General features: G+C 35.9%; 2 protein-coding genes across 8 annotated transcripts in view; one reads left to right on the top strand and one right to left on the bottom strand.

Annotated features, from left to right (window-relative positions):
• Positions 1 to 22,302, top strand: part of Usp (ultraspiracle) — a 55,084-nt gene extending 32,782 nt beyond the window's left edge. For 6 of the 7 annotated variants that reach the window (XM_046611143.2, XM_046611139.1, XM_046611141.1 and 3 more), the window contains 4 exons: positions 8,350 to 8,479; positions 8,786 to 8,956; positions 13,230 to 13,536; positions 13,749 to 22,302. In XM_046611143.2, coding sequence (XP_046467099.1) covers positions 8,350 to 8,479; positions 8,786 to 8,956; positions 13,230 to 13,536; positions 13,749 to 14,348 — 1,208 coding nt within the window. In that variant the 3' untranslated portion in view covers positions 14,349 to 22,302. The remainder of the gene's footprint in view (positions 1 to 8,349; positions 8,480 to 8,785; positions 8,957 to 13,229; positions 13,537 to 13,748) is intronic. The other variant, XM_046611142.2, reaches the window with a different exon arrangement.
• On the bottom strand, positions 21,403 to 23,361 carry Tctp (translationally controlled tumor protein). The gene is made up of 5 exons (XM_046611155.1): positions 23,206 to 23,361; positions 22,812 to 22,882; positions 22,534 to 22,721; positions 22,152 to 22,423; positions 21,403 to 21,874 (listed from the first exon to the last, which is right to left on the bottom strand). The coding sequence occupies exons 1-4, from the start codon at positions 23,231 to 23,233 to the stop codon at positions 22,192 to 22,194; spliced, it is 519 nt and encodes a 172-aa protein (XP_046467111.1). The 5' UTR covers positions 23,234 to 23,361; the 3' UTR covers positions 21,403 to 21,874; positions 22,152 to 22,191.
• Positions 23,362 to 24,133: the final 772 nt, after the last annotated feature.

The raw sequence follows: 24,133 nt of genomic DNA, 5'->3' as shown, positions 1-24,133 counted from the left end.
ATTTACTAAGACTGCAAAAAACCAGTTTCCCTCTTGTATATCAACATCTCTCCCGTCTTTACTCGCGGTCTTCTTCTTCTTCTTCTTCTTCTTCTTCTTCTTCTTCTCCCTCGCGATGCATTTTTACAGTATATTTAAATACCACAACTATACGTATATGTATATATATATATATATATATGTGTGTGTATGTGTGTGTATCTATACGTTACCATTTCGGGTCAATGCCGATGAAACGTGAGAGGATCAGATGCACAAACTGTACGCTTTGACAAAGCTGCCGTAGCCGAGGAATCTGACAGTTTGTAATATAAAATAAAGTAAGATATTTGCAAAAGATCGAGACGATTTAATTACAATAAAAGAAAAGAAAATTCTCTCCTTTTTAATACAATCTTTGTTTTCCTCGAAGTTCACAAGTTCCTCAAGAGTTAAACATTAATTGGGCGTTGAAAAAAAAAAAAAAAACTGGCCAGTCTTTTACGTATCGCTGGATATAACGTACTGTAGAATTTAATTGAATAGTAAATCGAGAGGGACTCCGCTACGGTGATTCGAACGGGCGCGTAGGCACTCAATTACAGATAACCCGAATTCCATATTCGAAACTAGTTTCTGTCATTAAAATGTCGAAAGTTTTACGCAACAAAAGTTTAGTCGCCGCGCGTCGACTGCGTGGAAGGGGGGGCAAAAAGGCAGACAAAATTGCATATACACCTATATTTATGACGTCTAGAGAAAAATAAGAAAACATAAGCACGGCATGTATGTACTAATACGTGTAATGTAATTCGACGATTGGTAAATTATGATGGAATTGAACTGAAACAGGAATTAAAATGAGAAAAAGAATCTGATTAATTGTAAGCTAAATGTTAAATACATTTAGAGAATTTATTATACGAATGATAGAAAGTTGATGAGTTCTTCTCGTGAAATATTAAAATGGGATCCGTCAATAAAGTAGAATTATCGCGATACGATCACTCGGCGAGAGAAGCTGAAAATAAAACAACGCTCACACCAGCCGTGTATGAAAGACCTTTAAACGTAGGCATCGAAAAAATCTGTTGACATTTAACCCTGCTGCTGCATTTTTATACAAAGATTATCATCGTCTTGTGTTATACATATGTACATAGAATTTTGTTTTAACTCGTTCTCATAAAAAATCTTTTTTTAAAAAACTTTCGAATTGTGTCATTATATTATATGCCTTTAAGCACGCTACACTGGGATTTACTTACGTACGTAGATGCATGTCGGTGCACGTATGCATACGTGTGATGTAGAAAATACCAAAATATTCGTAGGCAGAATCCTTGAATTGCAACAATTTTTTATCTTTATCCTTGTGTATATATATTGAAAAAACGACGATAAAGACGAATTTTTTCATGTCGTCTCGCTTCTTAAATAATTAATGTTTATAGGTGCCGGAGAGAATTTCGTTGTTGATTTTAAATTTATAATTATAACCGCGATTCCTATCATACACCTTGCGTAAAAATAAATGTCGATGTAAAGGTGGGCAAGTTTGCCATGCGGAGATATCGGACGGACGTTCGTGTTACATTCTCGAGATTTTATCGGATCTCTTGCGAAGGTTGCAGGGTTAGAAAAAAAAAAACAACATCAAAATAATACCATATATGAGAACAAAAACTGTTGAAATTTTCGTTTGCGCAAGTAGGTATACCGACAAAAAATACCCATCCGCAAATCGTATACACCTATCGTATAATTTTTTACCGTTGTAAAATTCTTTGCAACATCATTCCGTGGCAATGATAATTTGTAATAGGAGAAAAATTATTCGGTTCACTTGTGTACCTACGTATAATGAATTCAAGAAGATTATCGAATAAATCGGTGAGTTTACAAAATTTCACATTTACAAATATCAATGTCAGAGTCGTCACCCTGTACGTATACGTTTGAATTTTTTGGTACACACACACAAATATTAATGCATGTAAGAGCGATGGGTATAAAGAATGTCAGCCAAAGGTTATCAGCATTCCTGTTTGACAAAAAGGAATAAAAGACGACAGATATAGCGAGAGGAAGAAAAAATCAAATAGACAAAAAGAACCGGATGAGTATATCATTTTCACATATTTTGCGGTCGAAAAATATCGCTCGCGTAAAAAAGAGGAATTTAAATAATGAAAAAGCAAGTCGATGAATCTCGGATCGCGATATCTCACATCGACTATGCTATTCAACCTGTCTTTGTCAGAGGTTATTACGGTCGTTAGACCCGTTTTCTGGCGTCGCTGTCGTTTAGGGAAGAAACCAGTAATTTTCTTGTCCGCCTCTTTTCCTTCTCTTCGTCGTCTTCGCATTTCAATATTTTTCGTATTTTCTACAAATCTTTTTTTTCTTTTTTTTTTCTGCTTCACTCTTGATAAGCCTTTTTACAATATTTTTTATAAAAATTTATTTTTTATAATATTTCTTCTCTCGCTTTTCTTTTTCATCTTTTTACTTATTACTTCATTATGTTGCTATTGTTCGTATAAAATTGCGACGAAGTATACGTAAGGTTCAATTGTTATACTGCGATAGAAACTCGCGAGGTTTTAACAGACATTTCTTCGCACATCAGTCGAAATCGTCGCCTACTTGTGATCAGATACACGGAGAAGAATTTAGGTCTCTTCTTAATTCTCGTTGAACATTTTACGACTCTGCAGTTAATATTCCGAGTATATTTTGTTTTTTTCTTAACGTTTCTCGTTTTTGTCCTCACCGTCTTTACCGAGGGGAAATTGATCAGTTGAAACACGAGGATAAGTTTAAACGGAATCGTCGTCGTTTTTGATTGCGGTTTTTTTTTCCTCAAATTATTCTGCTTCGTACCATTGGAATCTTTTCGCTGAAAGTTTCGCGTGCAAATTTTAACGAAACTAACCTTGTATGTAACGTGAATTTATATCGTTAGAAAAAAAAAAAAAAATTAAAAACGGAAAATGACACGCTAAAGTACAGTAGAAATTTTCGATGTCTTCGTTTTTTTTTTTTTCTTCCTTATTACGACTAACAAGCCATTCAACGAAAATCTTTCTCATCATATATATTTATCTATAATGTCTGCAAACTTCATCAACGCAGTGTATTTATTTTATAATTTTCTCTCCGACGAATCCTGTACCCTTAGGCTTCAATTTACGTTCAATTATCCTCGGGGAATGCTGAAATAATAGAGGCAAAATTGACCAAATACCAACAATGCTTGTAAGATACGCAAGCAAACGAGAGTGAAAGGAATGAAAAAAGCTCGAGAGCATCGGAAAGAAGACCTTTCCGCAACGTAATAACATGCATTTACTTGTATTTTATATTTTATCTCTTTGTAATCGTCTCCTCATTGTCCCCGTATCCCTTTAATTAAATACCCCGTAGTCCGTTGTGTGCTCTGTGTGCTACACACATGCTGCTCCTTTTACCCACCAACACATAATACCGTGAAAAGAGACGAGGCGAGTTGAGACGAAATGCGGCGAGACGCGCTCAAGGGGACAGAACGAGAGAGGGAAAAGTGAGAGAGAAGGAGAACAACGAAAGGGGGGAGAAGTGGAGAAGAGTGCAGAACTCCACGCCGGTTGCAGACTACGATCATTGGTGTAGGTCACTAGCTCCCACGCGTTATTCCGGGGCGGCTGATTGTGAGCGGAAAAGGCGGCGGGGGCTACGAAAAAAAAGAGGGCGGGAGGCTCTGTTTGCTCGCTTGTCTGGTCAAGGTGCCCGCCAACGAGAAGGAGAAAGAAAGAAGGAGAGAGAGAGAGCGAATGAGAGAGAGAGAGAATGAGAGAGAGAGAGAGACGCACCCGAACGGCTTGGCCTTGTCAGCTCAAGTTGCACAGCCTGATGCCATTTCGGAAGGAGGGGGGGATGTCTTCGTCCTCATAATCGGGCTCTTTACACAGGTATAAGCGAAGAGATCGATAAGTAATGTATGAAATCTATGCTCTTTCCTACAAGTTTGATTATAATGCCCCCCTCCCCCCTCCCCCCATTTTAAACAATTCTTATAATACTTTCATAAACAGCGTTTCTGTGCAACTGTGATTTTGGTACGAGCTTATTGGATCGTATGAACGTTTTACAAAATTTCATTCGCGGCAGATGATGTAATATTTAAACAGAGAATGTTGAAAGTTGTTTTTTTTTTTAATTTGTTTTTCATTAAAAAGCTATCTTTTGCAAAAATTGAAATGTCGAGTTCTATGTACAATGTATGTGTTACGTACATATATAAATTATATTTACAATGACAATAATAAATTGGAACAGAAATACCGACGCTTCACTGCTTTCTGAACTCGATTGAACACGAGTTGGAGTAAAGAGGCAATTTTTATGAAACTTTTGCAGTTGAAGAATTTTTGCGATTCACGTGGTTTTTTTTCCATCTGGTCAACTGTATAAATCGCTACATCATACAAACTATATACACATGTGCATACGTAGGTTACATGTAACATAAAATTACATGTATCGCCGTGTTTGCACACGCGAAGGCGTATGGCGTAGATTACATATTTCAGTGAAAGTGGCAATTATTTTTTTTTATTCTCCTCTTTTTTTCCCCGCGATTTCACGACTATAAATATCATCTCGACGTTCCGAAATACGTGGAAGCACAATCTATCAATATTCTTTAGACGGTGTCTAGGGTGAAAAGTACAAAACAAAACAAATCTGCCTACGAGTACGAACACGTAATAATTCGAGTTTGTCACTTCGTTGTAACGAATGAGTTTGCTTCGAATACTTGGTATAAAACTATCAAGCTGCTTATTTGAAGTGAAGGGCGAAGGTGTAGTTATTATTATTACTATTATCGTTGTTGATGTTATTATTATAACTGGGTTATAGTTAGGACAGCTGGCAGAGGTATGTTAATTAATGCAGTAGTGCAGTACCCCCGAGTCAGAGATGTTTAAACAGATGAAAAACGTCGAGGCTATATCTCAAATTACGTAAATACGTGCGTACGTATTTGCGGGCGATACCTGCGAGCTACGCGAAACGATAATCGTAAACGCTAGACGCTAGACGCTAGACGCAAACGCAAAGGCGATACAAAGGACCCGGTCAATCCCTCGAGTGAATTCGGTTGGAGGAGCGTCGCGGCGTCATCGCGTCGTATCTGTTTCTTAAAGCGCGTTGTCCGGGTCAGGGATGTCGAGGTCGCCCGTGGGCGATGCAAACAGACGCTCGGCAAGCCTCGGAGACGCCCCCGCCTCCCAATCCCTCCCCCCCCCCCCCCCCCCCCCACTCACCTTCCCCTCCCCTTTTCCCGCCCCTCTCCCAGCAGTGACACGGCGAGAGAGTCTTTCTTTCTGCGTTGCTTACGAAAAAGCAACGATCGTACGTACACTTGGGGACAATGAATATGAGACGGCTAATTGTTTACACTAGACAGTTACGTTGGCAACACAGAGAAACCTACAGCGCCACAGTCGGCCGAGCGCGAAACTAACTTAATCTCAATAAATGTAACATAACCCATGACCGTCGAATCTAACCTTAAAATACGTGTCAATCTAACAAGTCATTATCCCCGCGGTATTCTAAAGTTAGATTCGACGGTCATCGGTTATGTTACGTTTATTGAGATTGAGTTAGTTTCGCGCTTGGCCGACTGTGGCGCTGTAGATTTCTCTGTGTTGCCAACGTAACTGTCTGGTGTAAAAAATTAGCCGTATCAGATTTATTGTCCCCAAGTGTACATACTTTTTTATTAATATCCTCACGAGACGGTCGTAACTTGACTAGCCATTTATTAAATTCTTTCGTTATATTCGTCAGTTGACAATCTCCAAGAAGGTCTCTTTGAACGTAAAATGTAGGCAGGGAAATAGACAATACTGGAATTGTTCAAAATCGAAGCTTATATTACGTATAGGTATAAATATCGATGATGATGTTGAGAAATGTAGTAGTTTCGTTCGATTTCACGATGCACGATGGTGGCTCGTTTTATTCGGAAGGTTATTTTCTGCAATGTCACTGAAATATTTCTTGTATTTTTTCCCTTTTTCGTCGAGTTCGCAATGGTTGAATAATATTTAGTTTCGCAACGTTGCACCGATGATTTTTATTATTATTCATCGATGAATGGCAATACATATCGATTTGTTACAGAGGGGAAGAGGAAAATCTTTGCCCCGCTGACTTTTGGGAAAATTATAGCCTTACGGATAAAAATACACATCGTAGAGTGGAAATCGAACGTATCTTATCCTACCTTTTTTTTTAACGATTTCGAGATTGAAACGAAACATCAATGCCTAACAATAAGCTTTTGTATATGGTTGCAGTATTTTTTTTACCTTTGTACTTCTCGAAGTTTTCTTTGTAGGTTATGAATATTATTACCCGATAAATATTCAGCGTACGATTATCTCGTAATAAAATTATTGAAAAGTATCGCTTCTATTATCTAAATTATTAAAAGTAAATATTCTTCTTGGTCAGACAACCTCTTCAATCTGTCCATCTTTTTTTTTCACCTTTTCTATTTTTTTCGCGTCTTCATGTTCGCTGAAAGATTTTGACAAATTGCAGGTGGTTGAGTAAGATTTTCGAAAATATATTACACAATTTACATATATTTACAGTGTAATTAGTCGAAATAATCAAAATTTACTCCCGTACTTTGTCCTCGGTAGCTCAGGTTTTGAGATTTTTTATTTACGAGTCAACATAATTTCTCTCTCTCTCTCTCTCTCTCTCTCTCTCTCTCTCTCTTCCTCTCTCTCTTTTATTCTATATATACCTATGTATTCGGCAGCCGTCAAGGGGATAACCAGCGAATTCAGAGTGCGCATCAGACGGACGCTGGATTAGGATTTACGAACGTGCACAATGATATTGAATTAGCTCCACGGTGCGCCTACACGTTTTATCATCCTGTGTCATTTTCGCAACCAATTTGTCCTCCAAACTCTCACGCACACCGCGGTTTCTACATTGTAGTTGAGAAAATCGTCAAATTATTGTATAGAACAAACTAATCCCTTTTTCCTTTATTCTTACTTTCGTCGTATAAATTTTGGTACATTACTCTTGTCTGGAAGCGTGAGGGTATATTCAAGCATCTCGTGATAATGAGACGCCGTCTGGTCTTGAAAATATATAACGATGCTCAATAAAAGATGTATCGAATTATAATAATGACCGTTTTTTTCTTTACGTCTCGTTTTTCACTGTATTATCCTCAACTTTAATTTATAATTATATAAAAGTCTGTAACAGGTTCCACGGAGGTCATTACATATTTTACCTTGACATTGATACGATCTTTATGCTATTTTTAACCGTTTTTCTAACAACAATATTTCCCGTTCATTTGGAAAAGTTTGGTCAATTTCAGTTATAATTAGTCACGAGATATTCCACCTGAATAAAAGAGGTAGATAAAGACCAAGAGATATTTTACATAAATAATGTAAATGAATACACCGAAAAAACTGCCGAAAGTTTTATGCCTAAACAATTAAGCTTTGATATTATATGTATACGAGGCGTGCGATACGTTAAATTATATGTGACGGCGAAAAGTGTTGAGATTTTATCTACCGCGCTGAGCATCGAGATATCCATGCGGATTGAATTTTTAATGATTACAAGGTCTTGGCAACGGTGACTTCCTGCAGCAATTATTTCCGCCGCTTGGTTGGTTACACACCGTGCGACTATTGCTGCAGGTTCGCGGGAATGCGTCATTAATTAATGTGCTCTTTGCAGATCTTAGATTCTATATTTATAATATTATATAGAGATATCGTATAATAAAACGTTGCATAAGTTTAACGTTATATCTGTACGATTAAACATGTAATGAGTTGTTGTACGTACTTTGAGCCGTCCGCCGATCTCTTTAGATCCCCAAGCGTGTTTAGCGCAAGAGTTTGAGATTATAGTGTAAGCTGCGTACAGTGCATAAAAGCTATTCAACAGGTATAATATATAGGGAAATGCGAAGGTCTTGACATAGACAGCATGCGTGACAACTCCTTTACCACGCAGATCAAATATTTTCTCACGTAAGCTTTGGGAGGGAGGAAGGGTGGTACCACTTATGCCTTGCGACACGATATAGATTTAACCAATTAAACTTCGTTGCCTGCTGGTTGGTAACGAAAGCTAATTAGTATGTCGTTCAATTAGCTCTTGCCGCATGTGATTCACTCTGACAATTGATAATAAAGTTTGAAATAAGTCGAGGGATTTATTATTTTACACATAATACATGATACATGAATATTTATTCGATCACCCTCTAATCAACTTTCGAAACTGTAATAAGCAAATCGTATCTATTTATGATTTTAGGGCTGAGTTTGGATAACAGCAACCTGTCAATGTCCTCCGCAGGGCCGCAGAGTCCTCTGGAAATGAAGCCAGACGCTTCCAGCCTCTTGAATCCTGGCAGCTTTAGTCCCTCAGGACCCAGCAGTCCAGGGTGGGTGGAATTTTCTATATCTCGATACCTCTCATCTTCAGTTCTCGATCCTTCTTTACGGATATATTTACCGAGCTTTGAAAAATGTAATACCTAATCGACGTTTGTTTTTAAAGACAGAAATAAAGAGAAAGAGACAAAACACTTGAGTAATAAAACTATACGGTCTGATATCCAAAGTTTGATTCCCGACTGACAATGGCAATTGCGAAACAATCCAAGCACCAGATAATGTGCAGTCTCAATGCAATCGAGAGATGATCGTCGAACATTTAACGCGACACACGTTTCGCACTTCTTCTTCAGGTCATTCAGCATCGGAGGGCACAGCAGTTTGCTCAGCACGTCTCCCGGAGGTCAGAGCAAGTCAGGAGGTGCCGGATCACCGTATCCGCCCAATCATCCTCTCTCAGGAAGCAAACACCTCTGTTCTATATGCGGGGATCGCGCAAGTGGAAAACACTACGGAGTTTACAGGTGAGTTTCACACGCTCTATAACCACAGGCTCCTTCGCCTTGGCAGCAAGGCCATGTTCACACAGGCGAGATCGAACATTGTGCTGCCAACCAATCAAAAGACTTCCAGTGTTATGGGATGCAGAGTGGGATGAGATCCAGGTTTGTCGAAGGAAGAATAAACCAGGTACAAAAGATTCTTTTCGTGTACGTCGGGGGGTTTTTTTTTTCTCTCTTCTTTGTTTTCGTTTTTGTTGGTCTTGCGTTAATCGTAAAGTAGCAGATGGTTTTACTCTTCAATCAGAGGTCAATAAATCCGTCTACAGATTTAACGTCAATCACAACCTTGGGGCATCGATAATAATAGAAATGAAAAATGGACAAAGATTGCCGTCGACCTGTTGACGAGCTTGACTGATCAAGGAACAGAGTGGAAGAGAGGGTGAGGGAGAGAGAGGTCGAGGTCGTAATTGTAATGTTTACGTAACAACAGGATGTTGAACCTTTACCAGCAACGTAATGAAACAAGATCGCTGGCCCTGAGTAAAAACACGATCGAACAGACGGCTGGGACGTCAAAAAATCATCGAGTCACAGATAAGACGACGCTACGTTGAACGCGTCTTTAATTGCTAACGATTTGAAATGCTGTCGTTATTTATTATGGTGCAGTTTATTATCCGGCGGCAAGATAATAATCGTGTGAAATATGTCGATTATACTTCGATCGCGAGTTTTTAACCCAACAATCTTTTGGTCGGGTGTTTTTTTTTTTTTGTTCCATCCTCTCCGTTGATCGATAAGAGAAAAGGGTGACTCATTGTCGGTGAGTTACGATGAAAAACTGCACATGTATCCCGGCGAGTGCGGCGAAGAAAAATTTCAGCGTATGCGCACAAGAGATCTACTCAGGCAAGATTTACAAGTTGTTGTTTTTTTTCCATCAGGTTAAACCAGTTCTTAACAAAGTACGAGTGTTTGCTGAACAGCGTATCTACTGTATGCATCTTATACCGGACGATAAATTTCCTTCAAGTGTGTTTATGACATCTTAATATTGATTGGTTGTTGCATTTTTCACTATTTTTATTTATCGGAAAAACTCTGAAATTATCATACCGCGGTATTTTCCGATGCTCATTAAGCTAGTGCTCGTATTGATGATATTTCGTAAGAATTTCCTTGCACGTAGTGTATTATCTTTCAACATTTGTACCAATCTCGTTAATGCGTTTAGAGTGATTCTATATGTGTGAGTTATGGGTGAAAAATTTACTGTAAGAAACAACAAATTTATATTCAGATAGTTCTATAAAGTTGAGTACAGTCCATATTTTTGCTTTGATACGTTCCGTTTGTTGCCTGCTTGATGATAAAAATAATAATAATAATGAAAGAAATATTGATTGGATTTCATTATAAACGTACCATGAATGTGAGTTCTTCCTTCTCTCTCCATATATTATTGTTACTGAAAATAAAGATTACCTAGTGATAAGAACATTTCTGTTTGCGACTGCATAGCAACAGGGTGTAATCGAATATCTGGTGTGGAAAAGTGGTGGAAAAAGTTATAAATAAAACATTATCATTACATGCAATTAACTCGCCCTGAGGCAACGACGTTTGTTTCTTGTTTCTCGTTTCTCATTTCTCGTTTCTTCCAATCTTCTTTAAACTTGTCTTATAGCTATATGCGTGTCAATCAACAGGTAACGGCGAACCCTTAAGGCCTTCGATAAGACTGAGGATCGATTTTTTATATTGTAAAAATTCACTAATTCGGTTATTCAATCTGTACAAGCGTTAAAAATTCACAATACTAGAGTTTACACTTGAGCTCTCCGTTCAACTTAATCAGACTGAAGTTTGTAACGTTATTGGAATGGTGCATCTTTGGACTTGAAATTTAGTAAACTATTGATACAGCATCAACAAAATCAGATTTTGTAAATTCAACGTCTTCAGGTACATTCTACAAAGGTGCAAAATAGTTATTTTTCTTTCAACAGATTAACGTTATTAACTGCAGCATCGTTAAAATTAACCAGTTTAATCAAGCTTCTAACTTATTATTCCTGCGGGTGAACCTTATATCTATGTTGTTCGTTCGAATGTTAAAATGGAAAGGGAATTGGCGTTGCATCAGAAGTATGGACATTAACACACGCAACACAAAGATGCAATACATTCCGCACACTTGCATTTAACGCGCGTGCAAGCAACTATGCAACCTTGGACTTGCTCATTGTGTGTATAGGTGTAACACACGCACTGCTGACCACCCAGCCATACTTCCTTCTGCGAAGGGTCTTCAGGCAGCATGATCTTCGTCGTCGAACGATAACTAATTAAGTAACGATGAAAATTAGTAGAAAAACTCCGCTCCCTTGTGTATAATATACACATGTATACATGTATATAGTGAATTACGGAAACCAGGTAATTAATTGGCCGGCGTGGGATTAATTTTCATTCGCCACTTCGCAATAGGTTGCATAATTAACAATGACAATACTCCGTCCCCGCCTTTAATCGTTACCCTGAATCTATGAATAAAATTGACATCAGGTTCGCTTCGAGCTGCTGACTTTTATGTCGTCTTGGGCATATAACTTGACTGCATATTGCTCTCTTACGTGTTGCCTTGAATTTTCCTTGGTAATTGCTCAAGTTTACGGCCGTACTTCTTCCGAGTTATAGTTTGAACTTTTTGCCAGGCTGTTACAGACAATTACTGCATAGTATGTCATGCATTTTATGAATTCTCTAATCATTTTTACCCTGCCATTACTAGTGATCCTTACTTACTTTAGGCCCTTCGGCCGTGCCTTTCAATTTTATGTTCCGCTTGTCTCGAAAATGCGTTGGCTGTTAAAACAGTGTGCAAACGGTCAAAGAGACGGCAGTATAATTATAATATACCGTTATCGTTTAGTTATTAATCGGTTATATATTTGTAAGAATGATTGTATGGTATAAACTGTTAACTTACTTTTGCTTCACTTATTAACATCGTATTCTCCGTTTGCTTGTAATTGCTGTATGTGAGTTTTATTTATATATAAAAAAGAAAGACTAAAAAAAAAACTCTCCGTTCATGACGAATAATTAATAATAATCAGCAGCCTGTTGCAGATATCGTTACACGCGAGGAACTATAGACCTTCCATCATTTTCCAATGATCAAGCGTAAGGACTGTTTAATTCAATTCTGGACCACCGTAGTTGCTTTGATCTTAATGTTTATGAGAAACAGAAACTGTAGAGAATAACAGACGCGTGGCAACGACGGGCTGTCTTGCACGCGTGCTAAACATTTCTATATATTTATGCACTGCACTTGTACAAGATCTCGAGCAAGTGTGGATGAAGTAAATGTGTGTAGGATGTTCATTTCGCGCGTAGGATGCGTTATTAACTCTTTCAATGCCGCTGTCGTTTTAAGTCATGTCGTTACAGCTGCAGAGCTGAATAATATTTCATATCTAGTCATTCGTATGCATACTTCTTAGAGCAATTATCAGCTCAGACGTTAGTTGTTAATTTTCCAGTTTTGCGAAAGAAAAAAAAAAGAAACTAATACTCAATGAATGTGTGTATTTATATGTATATTCAAATAGATTCTAATGAATTTTTGTTAAATTATATCAACGCCGTGAGAATTTGTCTTCAGAGTCTAGTTAAACTAGCAACTAATGCTCGTTCGTTCTGGGAGAAAATCTAACACCGTAAATCTTTTCCCCTAGATCGTTATTCAGAATGCTCTTTAATCCGACAGTCAAATAAAACATGTTGTTTTACACGTTGGGAAATAATTTCACGGGATAAGCGTGTAGAGTGTACTAAAGAAGAGTGAGTGAGTTAGGGAGATTCTGCAGGGTACGCATGCTTCTCTCCGCTGGGTGACTCATGTCTCCGCAAACGCCACTGTTTTTATATTTGGACTGACTCCAAAACTCTGCATGCCTGCCTACTGCAAGCCAAAAAAATATTATTCCGCAAACGATTTATTTCAGTCGGTTTTGTATTTTTATACTCGTTAAGTCCACTCTGGTTGCGAGAAATACCGTGAGTGTAAACTTCGGCGAACATGTTTTCGTTAGTGAGAGAAATGTAATGGTATTTTAATCCAAAGATCGCTGCAAGTCTCACAATAACTCTGATTAACACCTTCTCGCGTTTTAGTCACGGAAAGGAGTTGCGAATCAGCTCCGAAGCAAGAATAATTTAACACCGATATGCCAAGATTCGGTTATAACTAACGAACGTTTTCCGTTGATTTTAATTGCAGCTGCGAGGGATGCAAGGGTTTCTTCAAACGTACCGTACGCAAAGACTTGTCGTACGCATGCCGGGAAGAGAGGACGTGCATAATAGACAAAAGGCAGAGGAATCGCTGCCAGTATTGTCGGTATCAAAAATGTTTGGTAATGGGCATGAAACGTGAGGCGGTACAGGAGGAGAGACAACGTACCAAGGAAAGAGATCAAAGCGAAGTTGAAAGCACTAGCAGTTTGCACTCTGATATGCCAATAGAGCGCATACTGGAGGCGGAGAAAAGAGTGGAATGTAAAACCGAGCACCAAGGAAATTACGAGGTACGTGTTTAAACCGTTGAGAAGAAATTGCCTTTCCTTCATGAAGTAAATTTTAAATCTTTGATCTTAGACTGATCAAAGGGAATAGCCAGGAAAGTGAATGTTGCACGAGTATAATTGTATGAATAAAGAACATTTGAAATGTCTTTCATAAAAAAAGAGATCATTGAAAGTTGTAAAAACGAATAAAAACATTGTCTTCACATTTTCAGAACGCCGTAACTAATATTTGCAACGCGACGAACAAACAGTTGTTTCAGTTAGTTGAGTGGGCTAAGCATATTCCTCAGTTTACCTCGCTACCGCTTGAGGATCAAGTACTTCTTCTCAGAGCTGGATGGAACGAGCTACTGATAGCAGCATTTTCTCACCGGTCAATCGAAGTCAAGGATGGGATTGTTCTTGCAACAGGATTAACTGTTCACGGTGATTCCGCCCGTCAAGCAGGAGTTGGTACAATATTTGAACGAGTGCTTACAGAGCTAGTTGCTAAAATGCGGGAAATGAAAGTGGACAAAACAGAGCTTGGCTGTTTGCGATCGATCATTCTTTACAATCCGGATGCTCGTGGTTTGAAATCCAGGCAAGAGGTCGAGCTACTCAGGGAAAAGGTTTATGCATCGTTGGAGGAATACACCCGCACATCTAGGCCTGACGAACCTGGTCGGTTCGCAAAGCTCCTTTTAAGACTACCTTCGCTACGTTCTATCAGCTTAAAATGCCTGGAGCATCTGTTTTTTTTTAGATTAATAGGAGACGTGCCGATTGATACTTTTCTCATGGAAATGTTAGAGTCTCCATCAGATCCTTAGGAGCAGGAGGTGTGTCGCATTTTGGGGCACGCCGACATGTGACTTCTGACGTATTCTTTTTCAATCCCATTTCAGAAGCGAAGTATTCGCATTACCACCTATTATGTTTGTTTTTGTTTTCTTCTTTTTTATTTTGATTTTTTATTTATAATTATTTTCATTCCCATATCCAGTTTTATCGTTAATACTTTCAAATTCGGGGGCTTATGCGTCAAATGCGTCAGGGTAAAATAATAAAGTGTAAGTTGTAAGCCGTAGGTGAAAAAAAGTCAAGGCACGCGTTGTTCTTTGTAAATTGGCGCATAATTTTTTTCTAATTTATAATTGCGTGTAATAATAATAATAATACTAATAATAATTATAATCATATATCTGTGTACTCGATAAATGTGTATGATATAAATAATTGGGTAGTTGAGACATAGCGTAGGTAGAAAATTCGGTGATGACAAAATTGAGATAAACGTGATACAAATACGGTGCTATTCTATTCTGAAATTTAGCAGTTAAGTATTCAATGTCAAAAATTCTTAGCTATTGCAATTGATGTATTTCTAATGGGCTGTATTGAGATATAACTTCAACTCGATCTTCAATGAACGCTTTATTTAGAAAGGTACGCAGATTATTAATTAATAATTTTTTCCCGTAAACTCGCATCGTTTCCATTGTCTGTCGAAATGTCAATGGTACGATATGTGCACAGGTCAGACGGAACACTGAAATATTTGAACACAGTGTAAGATTTTCTGAATATCAGCTATCTGACTGCAATGAGACTTAGTTACGTAGAAAAGGATATCGGTCAACTAAAATTTTCGGAAAAAATGAATTCAAAGACTTGCATGTGAGGTGGTCATAATTGCGAAAATATCACGATACTATGTCGTCATTGATATATTTATTCTGAAACATATCTCAAGAGTAAGTGTCTCTGGCAATTATTTATTGAAATTCTTCAACTACGGCTTACAATTTACACATTCGTTAGTCAGGACACCCGGCAAAACTTAATTGTAACAACAGAAAAGATGAAATTTTGTTATTTTTACTAATAATATGTCAACATAATGGATTGTATTTTTGTTGAACTACGGTTGAATGAACGTAGGCTCCTACATTATAGGCATGCCTGTAGACATATGTTATGAAATAATGTTCCTAAGATAGTTGTTATTTTCACAATTTTTAATTAATCTTTAATTACTATATTATTTCTGCTTTTGTTCGTCTACGATCGAAAGGTAGCGTCAATAATGATTTTTATACGTAATCATTGTTTTGGTAAATAAAAATACAATCCAACAATAATATTAACCCAAAAAATCTTGGGTTCAACAAAATATGCAGATATTTGATCACAGTAATTTATTATTCTTCTTCTTATTATTATTATTATTATTTGTATATTAGAACAAGCTAAAAGAATTTGATAATTCATTCATTTAACTGTTATACATATGGAATTGTTCTTTTTTCGATTATGTTTTATGCATCATATGCATGTATGTCACATTACATTGTATTGTGTTATAATATAAGATATTTTAAGGTTCGATTATACTGTATACACAATATAGATAAATAGATAAAGCAAGAAGATCTGTAGCATAATTCTCGGAAAATTGAATGAAATCTTCAAAATAATAAATTCGAACATCAGTTCAGTTGACGGTAAAAAATTCACAATCGCAATTGTTGTATTTTTTATCTATTAGGGTTTTTTCAAAACTGATGACGGAGTTACAGTCTGTCAGTTATTAAAAATATTTAAATAACGTAAAAATGTTATTTCCGACTCTATAGGAATGTCTGACTAGTTATCAAAAAGACGGGTCGTTGCGGAGATATTTTCTTCACAACGACTTATTACGTGTGATCTAAATTTTTACAACTACCACGCATAATATGGAAACTCTACAACGTTAAAGCTAAATATATTATACTTATATACATATGTATATAGTTTCATTAATGATACCGTGGATAAAATTGAATTTGTTAGGTACTCGGTGAATCATCGATTCAGTTTACTGATTGACAAGTTGTGCTTTGAATCTGATCTAAAGATAATGCATTGAATTGATATTTTGCTGTTGTAGATCATTTGAAATCAGAATCAAGCATAGATAAATTTCGATTACGATTATTCGTGTTAAATTAATCGATAGAAGAGAATGCTGATAATCAAAGTAAATGAGGTGAAAATCGGGCAATTTACATTTTTGTTATATTTTTCAAATAATGGAGGCATCAATATTCTTGCCGGATTCAAGACCCTCAACTATTTAAATATTATTCTTTGTAGGAAAATAAATGCGAAAAATTGAACACAACTATGATCAAAAATGTTGCGTCATCTTACTGCGAAGCCAAATAATCAACATGTTCACATAGCAGCGAATTAATTCCTCATGTGTCTTTAAAAGGATTCTTTGCTATCGTATGGTCGATAATTTCGCATCTTCTAGTATTAATTATTTTATCAATCATAGGTGGATGATCATACCTATTACGATATGAATAGATTCTTAAATTATAGAAATTACTATTATTGTATTATTAAAAATATTTCTATTTGCGTGTGATTGCCTACGATTGTTAGAGCTGTTGGTTATTGTTATGGGCTTGAAGAGGAAGGAGTAGAGAAATTGAAGAGAGTATTTACTGTTGTCCTCGCATGATGATTATTATCAAATTGGAAACTTTTATTTCCTAATTTTAATTTTAGTTTTTTTTTTTTTTTTTTTTACTGCATTGGAGTTGAAATTATTCCAAGCAACTGCAAGTTTATAATACATTTTATTCAGCTTATCGGAAAGTACGAAATTTAAAATGGGGGTTCAGAAACGAATTTGAAAAGTGGATAAAATGTTATGATAAAATGTATTACTTATTAGCGAACTTGTTTGTTGACTTTAATGAATTATAGGCCAAATAACACCGGAACTAAAAAGCATAAAAAAGTATGGAATGCCTAGATATTCTTGATGTATTTTGTCAATTTTGCAGGAAGTTAGTGTGATGACTTTTCATAACGTTAGGTTTTGTATACTATGCTATCGTGTAAAAATGTGAACAATTCCCCTAATTACATATGCGTAAATATATGAAGAAAATTATTTATAATCTGTATAAATAAGTTATTATTATTCCGTAAATAGTACGTTTGTTTCACAATTCGATAGAAATGTAACCGTTGGTAAGAAATTGTTTCGAACGTTTAACAGAATTGTGGGGTGCGAGTGTTGTTACCTGTGCATAGATTTTCAATATAAATAAATAATAAATATATAAATGTTACTATAAAACAAAAATATCTATATTTCTAAATTGTAACTCATCTTTTAATGAACACATACAATACGAAAACCTCAGTAGCCGGTCAGTAGATTAGATTTTATTAAGCTACAAATATTTAATATTACAAGTAATATTCAATTGTGCATTATATTGCGCGATATATACGATGTTATAATTGTAATAAGGAAATATAACATTACATTTAAAAAATAACTAATCAATCCCTGATATAAATGATACAAAAGCTGATGATAATATTATACATAATTTTTGGTTACAAATGTCAACGTAAAATGAAATATTATTAGACTTTAGACTATGAACGATCAGTTATTGTTCAACACCGTCGTCTTTGGTCTATTACTAGTATACGCTTTTTGCCATATGTCGTTTCATAATATAATTTAGATAAATGGAATAATACGATGCTCAAATTGTATTTAACGTTTTCTCAGCTTAGCGCGCATTATGTCTTAAAAATAAAACACAAGTAGGAGTATTGCAATATTTCACCAGAAAATTTACGCTTCGAAAGATAATGTTTTCGTTGAAAAGATGAAAAGTCAAAGGTTTGTTCTATTTTAAAAAATGTATTACAAGTAGAACCTTGCTAATCCGAGGTATTGCCGGCTCACCTTAGCTTGGGTAATCAAAAAACTCGAACAACACCGACTAGAGAAATAACAATACATGCGTGAGTGATCAGAAATATTAATTGCATTTTTCTTCATGAGCAATCATTCTTGAGCTGTTATGAGCTCATGTGTCATTAACCAGGGTTCGTACGCACAGGGAAAACCTGGAAAACCGAGATAACTCAGGGAGTTTCTTGCAGCAGGGAAAAGTCAGGGAAAAGCCAGGGAATTTCGAAAATAAGACTGGAATTTTAAGTTTCTTGAAGAAATAAACTCGTTCTTATACGTACATTACTTGATATCTAACCTCCTTTCGTTTTTTTCTTACTGAAAATCGCTGGCTGTTGTTTGTAAATTAGTAGTCGGACAGTGAATTAATTATAAGATAATATTGAAGGTATTAGTATTAATATGCAAAAATATTGTCATTAATCAGCGGCATATTTCTTGGAAGGTTACTGAAAAAAATCATATTTTCAGGCTGGAACACCTGGAAAAGTCAGGGAATTTCGAGTTCCAAAAAGCGTACGAACCCTGTTAACTCAACTACGTTAAAAAAGGATAGAAATACAAATACAATTACGTTTTCAGGGAGAGCAGATCACAAAAGCAAAGATTAACCACAATGGATGTATTTACTAGGAGTTAACAAAAAGTAGATATTTTTATCTATCGCAGAGAAGACGAGCTTCAACAATTGCGAACATGGATGAAGCAGGCTCAGATGAGCAAGGTCTAGATTCTGTTTCAACATTATTGTTCCAATGGTCAGTTAATTCTTGTCGTACACTTATTGATCGAACAGTGTTAAATTATTATAAGTCATTAGGATCTTAATTATGGCAGAAAAATTGCAAGACAATTACTTTCAGAGACGAAACTAGACCAGTACAAAAACTTTTATCAATGAAAATTCCTCTTGCAGTTTGAGCAAGATTTATCATGACCGCTTATTAAAAAGTAGTGATTCTCCTACTAACTTACTGTACCTTCATGAGAGCTAAGCTAGTAAATTATATAAGTGCCAGAGTACTAACTTTCCTCAATCTAAATGTCGTATAAAACAATACTTACACATTACTGTTACTGATGTATGTATATAATATATACCATGCACTATATCTTTAAAATAGTCTAATATATTATTAGGATCGTCTGTAACACATTATGCATACACAGTTGTATAAATTGAACTTACACGTTTTGTAATGTTAGCTCAAGAACTTTGACAGGGATTTTTCTCGACCGCGTGAAAAGTATGAAGGACGCTTTTTTGGTGTCTATGGTCAAATGAATGAAAGAATTATGAATTGACATTTGGCGCTATCGAGGAAAGGGGATTTTTTCCTTAATCAACCTCTGATCATGATAGATTCTAACATGATGAATTTACAACCTGTTATTTCCACAGATAATGACTCGGCTTTCACCTTGACTTGCGATATCTCCGAATCACGTTTCTGTGTTTGTGTATTGTACCTTTCCACGCTCGAGTCAGCGGTCCACGGATGTATCTATAATTTTTCGGCACTGATGCCGTTTTCTATGTATTTGAGTATAAATTACGTGATTGCTACATTTCCTCTCTTTTTCTTTTTTCTTTGTCAGTTTTATAATTCATTACTACACTCGTATAATACCATGACATAGTTCTCTTACAACATTGTTCTTATAAATAAAATGTTTTAGTTTTGAGGGGTGCCTCTCCCCCTCCCCGATTAAGAACGAAGCGTCAATCCATAATTCTTTGATTCATTTGGCATCGACACCCAAAAAACGTTCTTCTTGGCTCAAGAACGTGCATGTAGCTTAATAATTGAAAATTAAATTTATTGATTACAACCGTGTGCGGCCAATCTTCTCTTAGACATCTTCTTCATTAACAATAAGTTTTGTAGAATGAAACAGGTTGGTTGGCTCTACAGAATGAACATTCCAGTTTTTCACTGGAGCCAATTGCACTACGCAACTTATATGATCCCCAAAGTTACAGCGGTCGATTCCACTAGAATTTACCTTACAAATAGCTGAATATTTTATCTCTTTGATACGATGCTATTTTTTAAAGTTTTAATTCTGTAAAAACGATGAAGTGATAATCATCTAAAGAAATTGATTACCTCGAAATTCAATTTCAACACGGATTAATATTTACTGATTTCTTTTGCGACAGATCAAAATCAGCTGTCTAGACTTGATCCTCTTTCTCACCTAGCGATTTTATTTTTATTTTCTATTAGACGTGTAAGAATTCTCATCTGTAGTATATAAAAACTAGTTATAACTTTATGCGATATTCTATGCATAATTGGAAAAAAAAATTGTTTTAGGATAGGTAAATTCACTTACGTATACATATGATTATAATAGACACATAGATGTGACATTATGTGTGTTATACTATACATAATATATTTATATGATGTATAGTAATATATATATATACATATATATATATATGTATAAACATATACCTAGATATAAACGCTTTTGTAAACGTCAAAATATTTTCAGTAATAGGAAAGAAGCACATGTGTCAGGTTTTAGAATGTCATTTAATCATTATCAGAGTAATCACTGTTTTGTAAAGAGGAAGAGTAATATATTATTGATGAAAGACTAGAGAATGATATGGAGAAGACCAGTTAACACAGAATAATTGTACATATTATTATATAGTAAACTAAATTAATATTTTCATGTGTACTTTATAAACAATATGATGATGGTGATTTGTAACAATTCTCAGTCGAATTTGTGACGGTAACGCGAAGATATAGTACGACTGTCTATTCCAATTTTGTCTAAATATAATATTTTTACGAAACTTTCAGTTTTGTTAAATCAATATCTATGTGTATATCTGAAAAATTAAATACATACCTCATCTACCTCTAATTTTTATTATTTTTTTTTTACGTCATACCATGACGATGGAAAAGTATTGTCACTTCGAGCAAAATATTGCTGGCTTGTTTCAATCATTACCGCTTATGGTGTAATTTATAATCCATGAAATCAAAACATCTTATAATTTTAATTTTTGCTAATGAAAAAAAATATATACATACAAGTTGAAATTGATGTTGAGGTATTTAAAGGAACAAAATACCAGATTATGAAAACGTCAATAGTTTATTTCGTCAGGCATAGGTGTATCGAATTTATTTCAGAAACAAAAATAATTAATATTGATGTAACAGCTGTAAATAATTCACAATGCATTATTGATCGAAGTGTTGTGCTACCGTCTTCTTTCCCCATCTTCCATTCCGTAATAAATACAAGTGTATAAATTAAATCTGTTAAGAGAAGTGGTAATCAAAAAATAAATAGACTAACAATCATGTTTAGTCTTACAAGTTGGAGGTCATGTCTTTAAAGTAAGAGCTGAATGCGACAAGTGATAAATATTTATCTGAGTAATCTGAGTATGTACAGTTTAGAAAGACAATCAAATAGTGTTTAATATTGTTTAGGTTTCTTTTTGATAAATAAAACTGCAATTGATACAAGAAATTGGAAGGGTTATTTGTAACTTAATTTCACAGCGGCGTCGCCATGTGGGCAGTCTTAGCTTCAGCTTATCTGTAACACATAAAAATAGAAGATATGTAGAATTAAACTAAAAAAACTTGAAGCAGTTCAGAAACGAGAGTGCAACCACATCGTTGACAAATTCTGTTTGATTTACGTAGACGCTACAATAATTAAAAATATTGTAACGGGAATTCAGTCACCAGTTTTATATAACATGTTTGTGCATCGGTTAACAGATAACATATGTTGACCGAGAATTTCCATGTATAAGACCAGCTGTTGCATATAACTGATCAAATTTTTATGAAATATTGTATAAACTTACAAAATTTTTTTCCACAATTTGTTTCATATCTAAGAATTATTTAGAATTTCTCTTCATCTAGGCCGTGCTTAAAGAACATCAGTACCGGCACTGAGTCACCGTCGATATCACGGTATTCCATTAGACCAACAATTCCATCAATATCCATTGATTCGCCAGTGAAAAATTGTAGCTCCTTGAATCTTGAGAGAATATCTTTCATCACTTTGTTCATGTTGGTCTTAAAAATTTCAACCTGATCTGGTGCCTTCTCTTCCAGTTTGGCAACTAGTCTGAAATTAAGAGAAGTGCAAAAATTTAGTCAATTAAATTGACGTGACAAGTAAAGAATGAATAAACATGGTTTAAAGCATTGACTGTAAAAAAATATGTCAACACTTACTTCTTCATGTAATCCTTGAGGTACAGAGTGTAGGATTTTTTGTCATGGAAGGCAAAAGTTTCTTGGAGACGATGATTCAGTACTACATCAACTCCTGATTCAACAGCTTCATCCGTACCTTCGTCAGCTTCTTCAGCTGACGGGTTGAATCCTGCTATTTCGATTGATCCAGCCTTGCGTGTGACGAGCTGAAATGTGGCGTGAATGTTAGATGCGACGTGTAAGGACGTCAATAACATGTCAAAGAATCGACGTAATTGGGAAGGTAATATACTTACTCTACCATACACTTCGTAGAGGACGTCATCGACCAGTTTTATTTTATAGGTATCTGAGAACATCTCATCACCTGGAATGCGTAAAATAAACGATGAAACATATGTATTCATAGGTTACCTTGGAAGAAAGTGAAATCTAGATGTGTAAAATATCTTCTCCATAATCTTAAAACAAACTAATATGAAATAATTGAGTGATTTGTATAATTTTAGCATAAGAACGTATGGTTGGATTACTAGAGCTAACCGAGATTGGTATGTGACAAAGGAGGCTTATCGAAATGTCACTTTGAAATTTAGTTGATAATGAACGTTTCATAATTCCGGTATAGAATTACAAATTTAGAAAATTCGTATTGTAAAAAACAGGATAAGTTTAGCGAAATATAATTACCGGTGAAAATATCTTTGTAGATCCTCATTGTGGAAGATGGAGAAAGATTTGTATACAGCTAAAACTAAATAAGACGCAGTCACTCGATAGAGCGAACCGGAAAGGACGGTGCTAAAATGGATCGACGACAGGGCGGATAATGCGCAAGACAATGCGCAACATCCGGTTTATTCGCATTTGCACACAGCGACGTCTACTGGCATCTCAGAATCCTATGGATGGTGAATTTTAGGCCTGTAGCGTCGATAGCGTTGACTGAAAATGTATAAAGTCTGCTAGCCCACTGGCGCTTTCCGTAACCAAAAACCACGAAATAAATACTAGGAGACCGAACTTCGCAGGCAAAGTTTGGCTCATTTTACCGCATGAAAAAGGCCAAGTCCGCAGAACGAAATAGCTACATGCTCGCGCATGCGCTGTACGCAGTATAGCCGTGTCCTTTGCTATCTCACAGGGAGTACGTTCCACTTTACGCTCGCAAGGCCCTCGAACGCGACCGCTAAAATTCTCGTTCCACTAACGTAAAAAGACCGCGAGCGTGTAGGCAATAGTTATAGGTGGAACGCACACGCGTTTGGTGAAAGCCTACTCTGACCCACCTATCTCGTGTGGAAGTGTGGAACGTATCCAGAGAGTGCGAGTGAAAGACTCGCACTTAACGACGTAACAATTTTAAATTTTAGGGAAGTGAGAATGTGTTATGAGTTTAAAGTTATAACGAGTTACGAGACTTGTAGAGTCTTTATGATATTGTAATAACTTGACGTCAAGACACTCCTGCGTCTCTTGATCCTCTGTTTCTTGCAAGAATAATAATAATATGCGACCGCATGGATGTTTTATGTTTTCCTTGCGTGATTGACAATCATGCGTCATAACCTCGCTATACGCAGTCGTTGACCGAAGAATATAAAGACAGATGTATGAT

Source organism: Neodiprion pinetum, chromosome 2 (genome assembly GCF_021155775.2).
Source record: "Neodiprion pinetum isolate iyNeoPine1 chromosome 2, iyNeoPine1.2, whole genome shotgun sequence".
In the NCBI taxonomy this organism is placed as follows: Eukaryota; Metazoa; Arthropoda; class Insecta; order Hymenoptera; family Diprionidae; genus Neodiprion; species Neodiprion pinetum.
This window is presented reverse-complemented; position numbering and strand designations above follow the sequence as displayed.

What these genes read in the sequence shown, in the direction of transcription:
- Tctp (XM_046611155.1), bottom strand. Translation starts at nt 23,233, where the DNA reads ATGAGGATCTACAAAGATATTTTCACCG. An exon ending in TCTACGAAGTGTATGGTAGA is followed by an intron (nt 22,722 to 22,811) that starts GTAAGTATATTA and finishes GCCACATTTCAG; the next exon opens with CTCGTCACACGCAAGGCTGG. An exon ending in CTCAAGGATTACATGAAGAA is followed by an intron (nt 22,424 to 22,533) that starts GTAAGTGTTGAC and finishes TCTTAATTTCAG; the next exon opens with ACTAGTTGCCAAACTGGAAG.